The sequence below is a fragment of the Lytechinus variegatus genome, chromosome 15, assembly GCF_018143015.1.
Source record: "Lytechinus variegatus isolate NC3 chromosome 15, Lvar_3.0, whole genome shotgun sequence".
Lineage (NCBI taxonomy): Eukaryota > Metazoa > Echinodermata > Echinoidea > Temnopleuroida > Toxopneustidae > Lytechinus > Lytechinus variegatus.
This window is the reverse complement of record NC_054754.1, coordinates 2,854,662-2,871,683: the sequence shown is the minus strand read 5'-3', so window position 1 is coordinate 2,871,683 and position 17,022 is coordinate 2,854,662. Positions and strand designations below refer to the sequence as shown.

At 37.1% G+C, this 17,022-nt stretch overlaps 1 protein-coding gene across 1 annotated transcript; it reads left to right on the top strand.

The window, feature by feature from the left end:
- Positions 1-725: 725 nt before the first annotated feature.
- LOC121428913 (phosphatidylinositol N-acetylglucosaminyltransferase subunit C-like) lies at positions 726-15,191 on the top strand. Its single transcript, XM_041625797.1, has 9 exons — positions 726-807; positions 7,765-7,869; positions 8,532-8,601; positions 9,788-9,942; positions 10,646-10,758; positions 11,398-11,453; positions 11,645-11,792; positions 12,219-12,385; positions 13,715-15,191. The coding sequence occupies exons 2-9, from the start codon at positions 7,767-7,769 to the stop codon at positions 13,755-13,757; spliced, it is 855 nt and encodes a 284-aa protein (XP_041481731.1). The 5' UTR covers positions 726-807; positions 7,765-7,766; the 3' UTR covers positions 13,758-15,191.
- The last annotated feature ends 1,831 nt before the right edge of the window (positions 15,192-17,022 follow it).

Below are 17,022 nucleotides of genomic sequence, written 5' to 3'. Positions count from 1 at the left end.
CATAGTTTTGCACATTTTAAATCGCCATCGTTCTTCAAGTGATATCTTCCAAACACTACCGCCGTAGGTACAAAGTCTATTTGTTGCTTTATATATTATCTGCACATATTGCATTTTTAGAATATTTCCCGAATATTTAGTCATTGAATTAGATTTAAAACCCCCAGTAATTGTGATGGTAGTGGTACAGGTATTATCCATTATGATAAATGCGGTCATGGGATTGGATTTAGGAAACAGTAATTGTAGCAGTTTTGAGTATGCAAACTCCATATATCGCGCAGTCGAGGGCTGAATTATATATTATGGTACATATGTTGCAAATCTACAAATGCAAAATTTACAAAATCTAAACTGTAGCATATGGTACATATTAATCAAAGAATACAGCACTGTATTTGTTATTAAAACAACTTACCCCCCCCCCACAAACATTAAACATGTTAATTAAAGCAAGTTATTATGGTACATATATTGCAAATTTATAAAAGCAATTGAAGTAATTCAATCAGAGAGTACAGCACTGTATTTGTTAGTAACAACTTTTAAAAAACACACAAACACTCCTATGTTATAATACTTTTTTTCGAGCCGTCTTTCGCTCTCGGAATTTTTTTTTACCGAACCCAATCTTTGGTTAAAACATGAACCTCTCAACTGTTGATGATTTTTTTTTCTCCCCTGAATGTTTTCTCTCTGATGCGAGGATACCATAGCTTAAGGACGGAGGCCGGAGCGCGAGGAGGATGCCGACCGTAAAAGCCGCACTATTACCTTGCCTTTTCACGTTGTAAATCACTGTCTGTGGTAAGTATGTACTGTGAAAGTAGGTATAGAGAGTTGAAATGTTTCATGATTTGGATGTAATGTAGGTTTAGATTTGAATAGATTAAAAATTCAAATAATAAAAACCACCAACCCACCAGCAATTCAGGCCCAAAATGACGCTCACCATGGTCCACGCTCGAGGCCCCCAGAGAATAGGCCGAGTTGGCACGCGGCTAGTGGCGCGCGGGTCCAGGGCAAAATTGCATGTGTTGCAAAATAAGGGTATAGCAATGTTTGGCTTATTTTCTCTTTTTCTTTGGGACAAATGCTTGATTTTTTTACACTGTCTGTTTTCATTACAGCTATTCATGGCATTATCGTGATCCAAGTCCCCGGTGACTCGGATCCACGGACAATTTTTCACAACGTAAAACATGTCCTACCTGTTTCTACCAACCTCCATCGTAGTTGTGTGTGACTTGTCTCTTTTCAGTCTCCACCAAAGATTGTAGAGCGCCGCGTACGCGCGCTCTACAATCTTTGGTCTATCTTCACTTTATTGGCGTTAAAAATCAGATCGAATTGCATCTATATTATACTTCTTTTCAATCTCTATTGCTTTAGTTGGTAAATTATACTTTTCATATAAATAAATCATGATTATATTCATCTTTTTATGTTTCCCACACTATGAAATTTGCTTTATTTCGTTTTCATTTTTACTAAATAAATCGGCCCCAAGTATATCCCTCGAACAGTCTCAATTGCTTTATTTCGTTGATTCCTAATTTACTAAATAAATCAGGATTGAATCATCTTTTCAATCTCCATTGCTTTATTTCGTAAATTAGTACTTTCATATACATAAATCGAGATTATATTCATCTTCTTATGTTTCCCACACTATGAAATTTGCTTTATTTCGTTTACATTTATACTAAATAAATCGGCCCCGAGTATATCCCTCGAACAGTCTCTTGCTTGATTTCGTTGATTCCTAATTTACTAAATAAATCAGGATTGAATCATCTTTTCAATCTCCATTACTTTATTTTTCATATACATAAATCAAGAGTATATTCATCTTATGTTTCCCACACTATGAAATTTGCTTTATTTCGTTTACATTTTTACTAAATAAATCGGCCCCGAGTATATCCCTCGAACAGTCTCAATTGCTTTATTTCGTTGATTCGTAATTTACTAAATGAATCAGGATTGAATCATCTTTTCAATCTCCATTGCTTTATTTCGTAAATTAGTACTTTTCATATACATATTAATCAAGAGTATATTCATCTTCTTATGTTTCCCACACTATGAAATTTGCTTTATTTCGTTTACATTTTTACTAAATAAATCGGCCCCGAGTATCCCTCTTCTGCAGACATTGCTTTATTTCGTTTATCCCTAATTTACTAAATAAATCAAAATTGCATCTACTTCTTTTCAGTATATATAGGCTTTATTTCGTCGTACTTTTTAATTATACTATGAATAAATCTCATTATGTTTGTCATGATTATGCTTTATTTCGTCTATCACATTTTTACTAAATAAATCAAAATGCATATCTCTCTCTTAACTGTCTCCATTGCTTTATTTCGTAAGGTACGTAATTAGAATGTCGGTCTATAATTACTCCTCGTGATTCAAGTCCCCCTTCATCCGAATTAAACCACTGTGTCACTTGTTTCCTATTTTCGATGATGAATTATTAAGATCAATAGAATTGAATTAAAACAATATATACTACTCCTCGTGATCCAAGTCCCCTCTCCTAAAAATACAAAACGGCAATTAACCTGTTGATATTCATCTACCCCTCATTTCCCTCCTCTTCAAAACCACTCTGCCACTTTTAGACAGTTTCCTAGAGATGATTAATAAATATTTTCGATAATAAGAATCATTAAAATCAATGAAAATCACATTAAAGACACTATTTAACTGTCTAAAGAATTGAATTAAAACAGTATATACTACTCCTCGTGATCCAAGTCCCCTCTCCTAAAAAATACAAAACGGCAATTAACCCGTTGATATTCATCTACCCCTCATTTCCCTCCTCTTCAAAACCACTCTGCCACTTTTAGACAGTTTCCTAGAGATGATTAATAAATATTTTCGATAATAAGAATCATTAAAATCAATGAAAATCACATTAAAGACACTATTTAACTGTCTAAAGAATTGAATTAAAACAGTATATACTACTCCTCGTGATCCAAGTCCCCTCTCCTAAAAAATACAAAACGGCAATTAACCCGTTGATATTCATCTACCCCTCATTTCCCTCCTCTTCAAAACCACTCTGCCACTTTTAGACAGTTTAATAGACATGATTAATGAATATTTTCGATAATAAGAATCATTAAAATCAATGAAAATCACATTAAAAACACTATTTAACTGTCTAAATACTCCTCGTGATCCAAGTCCCCTTCCCGTGTTAAGTTCGTCCAATTTCCCATAGGAGGGGACTTGGATAACGAGGAGTACTATTACTCGTGATCCAAGTCCCCTCTCCTAAAAATACAAAACGGCAATTAACCCGTTGATATTCATCTACCCCTCATTTCCCTCCTCTTCAAAACCACTCTGCCACTTTTAGACAGTTTCCTAGAGATGATTAATAAATATTTTCGATAATAAGAATCATTAAAATCAATGAAAATCACATTAAAGACACTATTTAACTGTCTAAAGAATTAAATTAAAACAGTATATACTACTCCTCGTGATCCAAGTCCCCTCTCCTAAAAAATACAAAACGGCAATTAACCCGTTGATATTCATCTACCCCTCATTTCCCTCCTCTTCAAAACCACTCTGCCACTTTTAGACAGTTTAATAGACATGATTAATGAATATTTTCGATAATAAGAATCATTAAAATCAATGAAAATCACATTAAAAACACTATTTAACTGTCTAAATACTCCTCGTGATCCAAGTCCCCTTCCCGTGTTAAGTTCGTCCAATTTCCCATAGGAGGGGACTTGGATAACGAGGAGTACTATTACTCGTGATCCAAGTCCCCTCTCCTAAAAAATACAAAACGGCAATTAACCCGTTGATATTCATCTACCCCTCATTTCCCTCTTCAAAACCACTCTGCCACTTTTAGTTTAATAGACATGCTTAATGAATATTTTTGATAATAAGAATCATTAAAATCAATGAAAATCACATTAAAACACTATTTAACTGTCTAAATACTCCTCGTGATCGGAGTCCCCTTCCCGTGTTGAGTTCGTCCAATTTCCCATAGGAGGGGACTTGGATAACGAGGAGTACTATTACTTGTGATCCAAGTCCCCTCTCCTAATAAAAATACAAAACGGCAATTAACCCGTTGATATTCATCTACCCCTCATTTCCCTCCTCTTCAAAACCACTCTGCCACTTTTAGACAGTTTAATAGACATGATTAATGAATATTTTCGATAATAAGAATCATTAAAATCAATGAAAATCACATTAAAAACACTATTTAACTGTCTAAATACTCCTCGTGATCCGAGTCCCCTTCCCGTGTTGAGTTCGTCCAATTTCCCATAGGAGGGGACTTGGATAACGACTAATAGTACTCCTCGTTATCCAAGTCCCCTCCTATGGGAAATTAGACGAACTCAACACGGGAAGGGGACTCCGATCACGAGGAGTATTTAGACAGTTAAATAGTGTTTTTAGTGTTATTAAATTTGTCTTATTTAGTGTTTTGATCATTGTTTCATCAACTTGGAAGAATATACCGCCACAGGAGTGAAAAGAAAGAGACTATATTTTTGTCGTTTGAAAAAGTGTCCGAGTCAGTTGTTATTGTGTCAATGGGAAAACGTGTGGTGGAAGGAAGTCCCCGCTCAGTGAGAAGCTTCGCACCGTTTCGCATCGCGAACAATAGATTTCTTTTGAAAATCTTCCAACCGTGGATTCTATTGAAAGATTGCTGATATTTGAGGTGTGTCTCAAGTTTGTCCCCAGTGACTTGGATGACGATAAGGCCCTATTCCTCATATAATTTGGCTTACCATGATATTATTAGTTATTACTTTCCATCAATAGAATAGAGGGCTACCATGCTTACATAAAAATATGCCCAAAATTCAAGTTTTTGAGCGCTCTGGTGAATACAAAAATTATTCCGTAGTTACTAATGAAAAATAAATTGCAAATGTTTGGAAATTAGTAATTTTGCTCACAAAAGTGTTATTTTAATGATTTTTTAAGTGTGTGCTGTGTACAGCATTGGCGTACCATCCTAGTCTTGAGGACGCAATGATGAAGTTTTTTTTATATACTGTCATATTGTTTGCAAACCGAAATGTCATATCAATTCTCTCGATCACATTTCATTCCAGGTCAATATGCTCATAGACTGATATAGACAGCTGGCAGCCGTCTGTTTTAAAGGTCAAGTCCACCTCAGAAATATGTTGATTTGAATCAATAGAGAAAAATCAGACAAGCACAATGCTGAAAATTTCATCAAAATCGGATGTAAAATAAGAAAGTTATAACATTTCAAAGTTTCGCTTATTTCAACAAAATAGTTATAAATGAACCAGCCACATCCAAATGAGAGAGCCGATGATGTCACTCATCTATCAGAAGGTGGGAGGCACTTAGGGAGGCAGCGTAGCTCAGTCGGTTAGAGCGCATGTTTCAGATAAGATAGTAGATCTCAACGTGAGGGGTTCGAGTCCCGCTCATGCCGAAACGCGTCTAACAAAAAATCTGATGCTATAGCGTTGTGTGTTATCATGCCTCACCACTGTACTCAGTGCAGGTGTGAATGCAGTTGGAAAACACTCCGTCCATCGGAAAGGACGCAAATGTTGGTCCCGTGTATAGGAGAGTCATAACCTATGCACGTTAAAACCAATACACTATTCGTCAAAGAGTAGGGTGTTCACCCGGTGTATTGCACCTGCCGGTCCCGGTAAGTCAAGTCAATCTTGACGTTCATATGCCATAATAATCAATATAATGATTGTGGGCATTAACGGAAAGACGACAAGACAAGGTGGTTTCAGACCGCCTCGAAGTTCGTCAGTTCCAGGTATTCTCTGATCGGGAAATTTACCCCGATCAGAAAATACCAGGTATTTTGGTAATGTGAAAGCAAACTACGCGTAATTTCCCCGAAAGAAAATACCCGCTAAAAAGTAGGTACTTGGCGAAATTACGAGAACTTTCGCAGGGATTTTTCCAAGGTCGCAGGTATTTTGGCGATGTGAAAGCAAATTACGGGAACTTTTAGCCCAGCGTGTCGTTGGGCGCGGGAGCTGTGGGTGGCTGCTGGGCTAGTGATTTTGAATCTCGCGCCTTGCCTGTTCATCAGACCATACCGCGCATGCTCGTAACTTCAGGAACTTATCCCGAAGGGTATGGTTCAGGGCGGTGTGAATGCAGGAATAAATTAATGGGTATTTTTAGCCTAAAAAAGTTCTCGTAATTTAACGGGGATTCTTGTGATCGAGGCGGTTTGAAACCACCTAGAATTTCTTTTTTTTTATTGTTTGAATTATACAGTATTTAAACTTTTTCTAAATTTGATGATTAGGACCTCCTTGCCTGAAGTACAAAAATATTAAAATAATGGAATTCAACAAATCCACGTGGTCAGGGAGGAATGTAACTTCATTTCACATGACAATGATGAGAAAATCAAAATATTTCATATTTTATATAATAAAATACAAAAGAAATAGTGAGTGAGTGATTTCATCAGTTCCTCATTGGGATACCGACCGAGATGTGCATATAACTGTTTTGTGAAATGAAGCGAAACTTTAAAATGTCACAACTTTCTTATTTTACATCTGATTTTGATGAAATTTCCAGTGTTATGCTTGTTGATTTTTTCTCTTTTCATTCAAATCAAGTTTTTGTTGGGCTGGACTTGTCCGTTACGGAGTTTTTAACATTAATGAAAAAAGTCTTGTACATAGCCAGGGTAATTTACTAACATATGCTTACTCTCAACCCTGGGGGGGGGGGGCACTCAGTATATAATGTGTAGTGGGCCACCCTTGAAGAGAGAAGAGCCCAGTTCAAGGTGGTGATGGTTTATCGCTTGGTAAACACAATTGTTGATGTACCAAAGGTACAGTACTTCAACCAGACTGCCACTTCCACTTCGCTTCATGGTCATCAGATGAGGTTACACGTCCCACATGCTCGCACTGTTACTTATCAGAAAACTTTTATTCCTGATGCCATTAGACTGGAATATTCTCCCTGCCATTACAGCTAACTGTACTTCAGTAGCCAGCTTCAAGGCTGAGGTGCAGAAAATCCAATTGCGCTAAGGCTGCGCTGATTTATTTTATTTTATTATTTATTTATTTTTTTTAATTTTTTTTTACCGCACGTAGAATAGATCTTCCACAGCACTGTACATACTCATGCACAATTCTACAAGTACGATGATACACCAACCTTGTGGACTGTACTTTAACGGATGATAATGATGTGCCGCGGAGGGGACCCCTATTTTAATTTTTTTTATTTACACTAATTTCCGGTTCCAAGGCAAAGCATTTTTATCTTATTGAGAAAAGGAACAGAGAAAGCTGCTTCAAAGCAAAGCATTTATTCTCATCGAGAAAAAAGAAGAATGAAATCCGCTCTAATGCTTCGCATATTTCTCGTTACGCCGTTCCGGTCGCATTGATCGTTACAATGAGCTGCAGAGCGCTGATCAACCATCGCTTCTGCGCGACTGCACCCGACGCCCTTGCTGCCGGGCTAGCTGCATGCACGTTTGCCAGACCATAGGGATGCATACACACTCACACGCAGGCAATGCATTCCAAGTACCCCCATTTTCACAAACATTTGTAGTTCCGAAGACCCTACATTTTACAATAAGCCCGCTCCGGAGCCCCCGTTTTTTTGTCTCGCACGCGGCACACCCCTACCACTTTTGTTCGAGTATGAATTGGGTCAGGGTTAATATAAATGATTGACTTTCTCTGTTTATATCAGGCATGACCATGGTTACCAGGAAGTGGGCCAAGATCTTGTACAAGGAGCAAGGAGTCCCAGACAACTATGTTGATGATTCCTTCCTAGATGAACTGAAAAAGAATTGTAAGTATGATGTGAATTAGATGCCTGGAAATTCCAGACATTGTAAAGTTCTGCAGGATTTTTTCCCCATGCTGTGGAATTTAATATTTTACAATTTAAATCATATGTATTTTTTTTTAGTGTTTTAAGTATTGTGCAACAGTTGTTAGTCAAGGTGGATCACCTCTTTTAGACACATGATGCAATTTGGGGGTGTGCCTAAATTAGCGGGGGTGTCTTTACAGCTGGTACATGCGTAGTCTGCTGTGCAAGCCGTCACCTGAGTAAAGGGTCTGAATTGTAGCCTACTCATGCCTTGTGTACTGAAGGCCATCTTGCCTGAATTGAAACAGCAAGTTTTGTATTTGCTATGTGCGTGGAGACACAACTGTTGATCAAAGTTTCTATCAGGGTCTGTGCCTGCAGACTAGTACATGCGCACTGTATCTTTTAACATATTCAGACAGAGTCGGGCACCAAGGTGTGTTGACAGTTGGAAAAAAAATATTTAGAAATGTGTAAATGTCTGAACAGCTATTGGAAGGTCACCCTCTGCTAACCCTTGCCCTTGCTTCACCCATTGCTATTTTAGTCTTTGATGCTGGCTAAAGTTTAATTTCATTACCGTAAAATAACAAAAAGTATCTTTCTTCATCATTTCTTTTGTCATTTTCTGTCAACAGTACATACAAGAACATATGAATATTGGAATGTTGTACGTGAAACAGGAGTGGTCACCCAACAACTAAGCAGGTACTAAGTTTATTTTTTATGATTAAAAATGAGATTTTTTGGAGTATGATACACGTAGCTTGAAATTGGGAGGTGGTTATTGTTAAAATTAGTCAATTTATTTCTAACTATGACCTACATGTGTATTCACAGTAACAAATATTTTAATCAAATCAATTCATGCTGTTGGAAAGTAATTTTTTCCCCTCTTGCCAGAAAGAAATAAACCAGGGGGTGTTTCACAAAGATTTAAGTACTAGTCTCACTTAAATACCAATTTCCTTTTGTATGAAAGGCTTGACGGCATTGGTCAGATCGTGTCATGAGGACTCGCACTATTGTGTATATCAATAAGAACGTGTGTTGCATATCATGTATGCATCGGTATGTAAGTGCTGTTGAAGTCATACTTAAATCTTTGTGAAACACCCCATTAGTTGTTTAACAAAGAGTTGATTATGGCCTAGAGTCATGGTTAAATGCTGATGTGCACAAGGCTTGTAACTCGCAATCTCATTGATTAGTGCGCATCTTTTTAGCATGATTTGACCAATGCAGTGATGCCTTTTCTACCACATGCAAATGGTAGTTTAAGTACGACTCTAGGTCACGCTTTACTCCTGTCGAAACACCCCCAACAATTAATTGATTACAAGCTTTATAGGTGAGTCTAGGTAGTACAAGTGAGAACTGACTTTGCATGGCGATCAATACAGTGACCTTAGCTTTGTCCATTGATCCTGTGCATGGATAGCAAATGTTTATGTTCCTTCTTCACTTTTATAATCAGATATCAGAGTACATGTAGTTTATGGTTGTTAGGTGCCTTTTGATGTGCAATGTATTCTTTATGGTTTACTGCACTGGCCAAACTGTTTTTAATTAAAAAATAAAAAACGGTTGTGTGTGTGTGTGTATATATAACAGCATGGACCTTCATGAACAGAGAGTGCGATGCTAATCTAATGGAGGATTGCAAGAAACTTGAGATCTACTTCGTATAACCGAATCAATGACATGCTTGTTTGGAAATTTGCAATTGGATCTTGCAACAAGAAGTATAAACTGAATTGCTTCATCTAAAATTGATTTTTAAGTGTAAAATTGGAACAGAAATTTGCAATGGATTATAAATGTTTTCTTTCTGCATCCAGTAAGGCTACCTATTGATTGAGTAATGATATGAGCTATTTATGTTTTGTTTCAGTGTGTGCTTGTTTGTTGTCGCCCATATCTTCATGCTGAAGGAGCGGTTGTCCCCATCCTTCCTGCTGTGTGTTGGCGGATTACTTACTGTGTGTGGATATCCAGTGTTTAGATGGCTAGAGAGGCCAGACAATAATGCCAAAGTTCAAAGGTCTGGTAAGTTGTCTATTATTATTATTGTTGTTGTATATGGCCTTGCACTGGCAGAAAATTTAGTAACTTTTCAAAAGTTATTGCTTTAATTTGTCAATTCTCACTTGAGGCCTGTGCTATCTTGCACCTTAGGAAACAGTGCTTGACCTGCAAGTCTCTCATAATAATGAATGTTGGTGGTGCATATGTGCCTTTCCACTCCAAAACCAACAACAAGTCACCTAAAATGAATTTTGAGATTTTGATTGCATTTGAAAAGGCACATACTAAGCTTTGAAATGATATATAACTTTTCGAAATTTAGCAACCAAAACCCACATAAGCAATTGATTAAATGCAAAAGAAATTCAGTGAGGGCTTAAGACAAATATGGCGAAAACATGTTTTGAATGAGCATGAGATGTGCTCACTGTACAATCTCTGTGAAACTTTCATGTAGTCCACAAAAAATAGTGTCAAAGAAGCTATTATCTTTGTATTCAGCTTTACAACTTCAAATTTTTACTGTATGTAGAGGAAAAACTACTGTTTCAGATTAGCTAATTTTCTTAATTTTACTTTTTAAAGTCCAAATTCTTATTTTGGCACATTACAGAGAACCTTCCCCAGTGACTTAATGTTGATCAATGGTGTAAATTTAATGGTGTAAGTATGAACAGTGATTCTTTACTGTCCTGACTCTGTTCTTGTTCTTATCCCCTTCCAGTTTTAGATGACCTACGGTCCAGCTGTATTTTTCTCACATTCTCGTTTGGGATGTCACCCATACTGAAGACCTTGACCGATTCAATCAGTACAGATACCATCCATGCTATGACGGTAAGTTAACTCGTTGGTTTCCTGGGTTCTGTAATTCCCAGTATGTAAAGGGGTTAAAGGTAAAAGACAGTGGTTGCAGCAACAATTATTTCATGAGAAAGTCTTTTAAATCAAGGTTAATTGTCAAAATATTATGAATCATCTAGATCGGGTACATTAATGTAAACTAATGTTTGTAAAATCATGAAATCTTAGCTCAAAATTGATAGTTCTGATGATCAGTAACACAGAAAAGCATATGTGGGAAAGTGTATGAATATTGCTTTGAAAAATACCTGACATTTGATTGAATTCCTGCTTATTTTGCTCATTTCTTAGAAATGACACATATTCTTCCAGAGCTTTTTGGCGCATATTCTTTATTTATTCATACAAACACTTTGGAGGTGATTTCATTGGATTCTGATTTTGCGTTTGTTTTATGTGTTTGTGCTCCTCTTTTTTAATTGAGAGAGAGAAAAAAACCCCCTAAATTATTATATTTACTACCTTCAAGATGAATTTGTATGGCATTATGGGTAAAGCAAAAGAGTTCATCTCAAGGTAAATCATTGAATTTTTATTTTACCCATAATGCCCTATGATGCTGTTGCTGTCCTTCATGTATTTTGTCGTCAAATTTGATCAATTTTCTTTCAGGTGTTTATGCTACTGGGTAACCTAATCTTCTATGACTATGGTACAACGAAAGTTGTGTGAGTATATTTTAAACCAATCAATTTGATTCACTTCAATTTTTGTTTATTAATGCAGTAGTCCAAAGACTGATATTCCATTGTGTACATAAAACATGATTCTTATTCTGAGATTGTACATGTACATAAATTGGAAATAATCTTTCTACATGTAATCCATTATGGTGTAATTTTCCTATTTTCTTTAATAGTGCCTCTCAGCATCTGTCGCTGAATGCATCGATCTTTGCTGCAGTGTGTCTTGCATCAAGACTACCAACTACTCTCCATGCTTTTGCCACAGTGATTCTTGCCATGCAGCTCTTTGCCCTCTGGCCCACACTCAGGAAACGATTAAAGGTAACTATATCTATGCTTGAGATCTGTGCCTCTCCTGCATTTTCAGTGTTGTGCGGTAGGCCGGCATCGAGGACAATTATATGGCCTTGAAGGTCTGAAGCCTTTGGCTTTGAACTTGGACATTTAGTCCCATTTGTCCTTTTTTGGCATCAGACAATCTGCTCTTGGCTTTGACCTTGGCTGTCTGGCCTTATGCATTCACAGTTCATTTATTGAACTGAAGGCAGATCAACTACAAACTTGTATTTGATCAAGGGACTTCCATGTGATTGGGACTTACTATTGAGGTGGAAATGTAACTTTCTTGATACCAGCTAATATGTCTTTTTTCTTTGTCTTTATATGCTAAGTTGCATAAAACTGCCATTACATGTACGTTGAAATTGGCTCGTTTCTTCTTTTCTTCCGTCCCCCTTCCTCCTGCAGAAAGAGGTTCCCAAGACCCAGCCCATCATGACATGGGTTAGTGCTGGCATTGCCTTCATCGCTTTGTACTCTGTTAGAGTTGTCCCTGCCATAGCATTTGGGCTAGCTCACCTGTTTATAACCTATCTGTGCCCCTTGTGGCTCATCAAATTACAACCATATAAAAAGTAAGTACTGTCTGTTTCTGACATTTTTATTTCATTCCTCTGTGAGTAGAGTAACGAAGACGTGAAACTAGATAACCTTTGTACACGTGACTTGGCACGAGGCCAAGGCTGGAAAATTGCAACCTTGGCCCTTGAGGCCAGCCTCAACTTAATCCCTGACAAGTGTTCTAGCTAGTCCCATTTTAGCAGTGGTCGCCATTTCACTGCATTACAAAGTTTTGAGTAAGTCTTAGAGCCAAAAGTGAAGGAACATTAATGTAATAACAATCTGAACAATCTGACAGCAAATCTTTGAAAACAATATTTTTATCAAATGTAAAAGTATTTTATGTAAGTTATGCAAATAAAACAAGGTTAACCCTATCTAGGCAGGGGTATTTTGGGAGTTAATATGGCCGGGGGGCCTCCCAGGCCCCCCCCTTGAGATCTCGGCCGTCGACCGCGCGATTGCGCCAAAAATTGGAACACGGGTTGCCTGGGACATAATCTACAAGATTGTAGAGTAATATATTTCATGCTAATCGCCATTAAGTAATTATGCTAATTTATGCGTAATTAGTATGCAAAATCATACTTTTTCCTCTAATTCCCTAAATAAAGCTCCAAATGTACTAATTTTTGGTATAGAAACTATTTGTGGTGTTCTTAGCAAGTGAACATGAAAAAAATTGCAATAGGAAATCATTTTCTTATGTATTGTTTTTTGCAATTATGTATTTCCTTGTTTTTTTCGACCTTTTGTTTTTCATTGTTTTTCAATGAAATTTGTTGGGGACTCTTCTGAGATTTTAAAAAGCATAAAATAAATACATTTAGACCAGCAAAACTAAAAATAATCATACATTTCTGAATTTTGGTTGAAAACACAATTTGCATTGAATTTGTACACAAAACCACGTTTTTGTGCAATTTTTGGTCTGACATGCACTTACATAATGTTGCGTAACTTCGGAATCACGTACCCGGGTGATGCAAAATTGGTCTCAAAAGTTGCGCAAGACTTGCGCAAGTAAAGTCAGCGAGCGGCGTGGTAAAAAAATTTGCATGGCAAAAATATTGCGCGATTCGTTGAGGGGGGGGCCTCCGAGGCCCCCCCCCCACCCCCGGCCTAGACAGGGTTAAAGATGGGAATAGATGCAAGAGCAATTCCTCTTTTCAAGGACTTAGTTTTGAAACACTCTTCATTTGAAATCATTGATGGATGGAAGGAGTGTTTTTTTATGATGGGGGTGGTCAGAAATTGTCTATGCCGGTTGGGCCCAACCACTGCCATCCTCTGTAGCTTCAACACTGATTCCTGATATTCTTCTTGTCCAATTTCATTTCCAGTAACATCCACGGTCCTTGGGATGAGGCCATCATACATCACTAGTAGGAGAAGGTCTGAAGTAGCCACATCACGTCTTTCATTACCTACGGGATACAATTAGGGAGTTCTATATTGAAGGTATTATCACCTGAAGAAGATGATCTGATGCAACTACCTCAAGCCGTCTAGGAGTAGGATTTCCCTTTAGACAAGCAGAGTGCCATATTGAAGGTATTTACATTATGAGGAGGAGACCTCTTGCAACTGCAACCAAGTCTTTCATCAAGTATGAATTTCTGTAATAATGATGGTAATTGATACTACTAGCAAGAGATATGATGGAACTGCCTCAGGTCTTTTGTCAAGTACAGAGTTCCCTAGGTATTAATATTACTTGCTTGAGATCTGAGCTGACCTCATCAAGTCTTTCAAAGGTATAGAGTTATTTTTCAAATATGAAAGGTGTTTTCTTTCGTGTGCGTAGTTCATACTGAAAGGGGCTGTCACTTGAGGGCCCTGTGACACGGAGCTTAGCGAACAATCTGGGGGCTGATTTTTACGATTGATCATACATGCTTATCAATATGAGCAATGTAATGAATTGTAGAAATGAGCCCAGTGATCAATCACTGAACTTCATGTAACCCAGACATGGATATTTGAGGCAGCATATGCTGATGAACATTTACATATGGCAAGCTGTAATATATCATTCACTCCTATTTCACAAATATCAAGAAATGGGAAAAGATGATAGAATGGCTTTCCGTATGTAGATCAGCATACACTTGCCCTTTCAATTTTTGTATTGTATGAAATGTAGTAGCAGTATATAAAATCATTTATCTGAAGCTGATTGAGTATAGTACAAAGATATCTGCTTTGATGTAAAATCTCCAAGATCATTTGGTAACTTAGTCATGGTTTCCCATGAAATTATTATGTCTCTTTTAGACAGCTGCATCATGTTCAGCTGTCAACTTGGCCTGCTGGTTCGCAAAAATTGATGATTTACTTTAATAGGCATGGCACCAAAAATCCCTTATGCATCGCTACTTGTCGTGACTGAATCGCAAGATCCGGGTCTGATTCCAGACGGAGCGACGAGAGCCGACGCAACCCGATGACACCCCTTTTTCCATTCATTTTGGGTGACATCCCTTCCTGTTGCATCCTTTTATCTTGCCGAACCCGCTGATTGGAGCATCTTGCTTCGTCGCAAATAAGTATATATATAAAACACAAGTAAATAATGAACATACAAAAGTGTTGCAACATAAGCTAAAAGCTTGATTGGTTGAAGCACCTTTACACTGGTTTTGCATCCAAGAAAACGAAATAAAATGTAAGAATAAGGAAGAGAGGAAAGAAAGAGAAGAATATAAAAGTGATAGATTGCCAAGATATAACAATTAAGTTTCAAGTTTTTATGAATATATGGTAATAGTAATTCAACAACAAAGTTAAATTCTTAGTCTTCAGTTACGAAGAAAAGAATTACATACATGTATACGTTACTAGCACTTTACAGATTCTGTAATTTTGAAAGGAGATTGTGCTTTGCAGTCAATTTAACTCTTCATGCGTTACGTTCGCATTATTGCACATCCGTAGGCGTGTTTTGTTCGCATTTTTGCACAACCACACATTTCCCATAGATGTCCCTGTCCCATTGTTTTCGAACAATTGCATGCCCCGGAGTGTGCCTAGCTACAATGTATAGCCTGACGCTTTTATATACCGTACATGTGTACCGATCGATCGCGCGTGCGACATTACTTTAGTGTTCAACGGATTATCCGGGGATTATCGCTGTTTACAAATTACAGAATCTTTGGGTTTTCCCCAAAAATCAATACATCCTGATCACAGCCAGGAAGTTCATTGAAAAATCAGAGGATAAAATCAATAAACCCTCCTCACAAACAATACCATGGCCAAGTTTATTGTAAGGAGTCTGTGACTCATAGCACGAATGTGAATGAGACCCTAAAATAATGCAACACACAGGGGGTTTACAGGTGAACGCATGAAGAGTTAAAAGAATGTGAGGTTTTCAATTTTCAAATATTATGTGGAAGAGAATTCCAAACATCTGAACCACAGTGTCTAATTGATTTATGAGCTAATGTGCGGGGATTAACCACATGTATGTTCGATGACTGTCTTGTGCTATATGAATGGACAGTGCTGTTAAGCTGAAACATTGAAGAAATAGAGTAAGGCAGCATATTGGCTTTAAAACGAAACATAGATAAGGCAGTTTGCAAAAAAATTATATCTTCAACCTTCAAGTACTTCAGCTTTACAAATAAGGGATTTGTATGGTCTCTGTAACCAGACCCAGTACATATGCAAACTGCTTTCTTTTGCAGGAGAAATATATTGGTAGTTAACACTTTAGATGTAGCCCAAAGAACATTGCAATATGAAATATGTGGCAATACAAGAGTATTGTATATCAATAATATCCTATCATTAACAAAATGTTTTACCCTACATAATACAGCAATATTTCTAGAAATTTTGGTAAACAATGTGAGTGACATGATCACTCCAGTCTAGATTCTGATTAACATACACACATAGAAACTGTGTACACTGCCTTTGTTCTATTTAAACTCCATCTAATAATGCTTATTTGTTTTTACCAGTAGATTTCCTCCACTGAAAATGAACAAAATTTGTTTTTCTTAACCCTATCTAGGCGGGGGGGAGGCCCCCCCCCCTCAACGAATTGCGCGATATTTTCGCCGTGCGAAATTTTTTGACCGCGCCGCTCGCTGAGTTTTTACTTTTAAGTCTTGCGCAACTTTTGAGACCAATTTTGCGTCACCCAGGTACGTGGTTCCGAAATTACGCAACATTATGTAAGTGCATGTCAGACCGAAAATTGCTCAAAAACGTGATTTCATGTACAACGTCAATGCAAATTGTGTTTTCAACCAAACTTCATAAATGTATGATTCTTTTTAGTTTTGCTAGTCTAAATTTATTCATGTTATGATTTTTATGATCACAGAAGAGTCCTCAACAAATTTCATTGAAAAAACAATGAAAAACAAAAGGTCAAAAAACAAAGAAATACATAAGAAATTGCAAAAAACAATATAATACATAAGAAAATGATTTGATATCACAATTTTTTTCATGTATTCTTGCTAAGGACACCACAAAGAGTTTCTATACAAAAAATTAGTACATTTGGAGCTTTATTTAGGGAGTTAGAGGAAAAATTATGATTTCGCATACTAATTACGCATAAATTAGCATAATCACGTAATAGCGATTCGCATGAAATAAATTACTATACAATCTTGTAGATTAT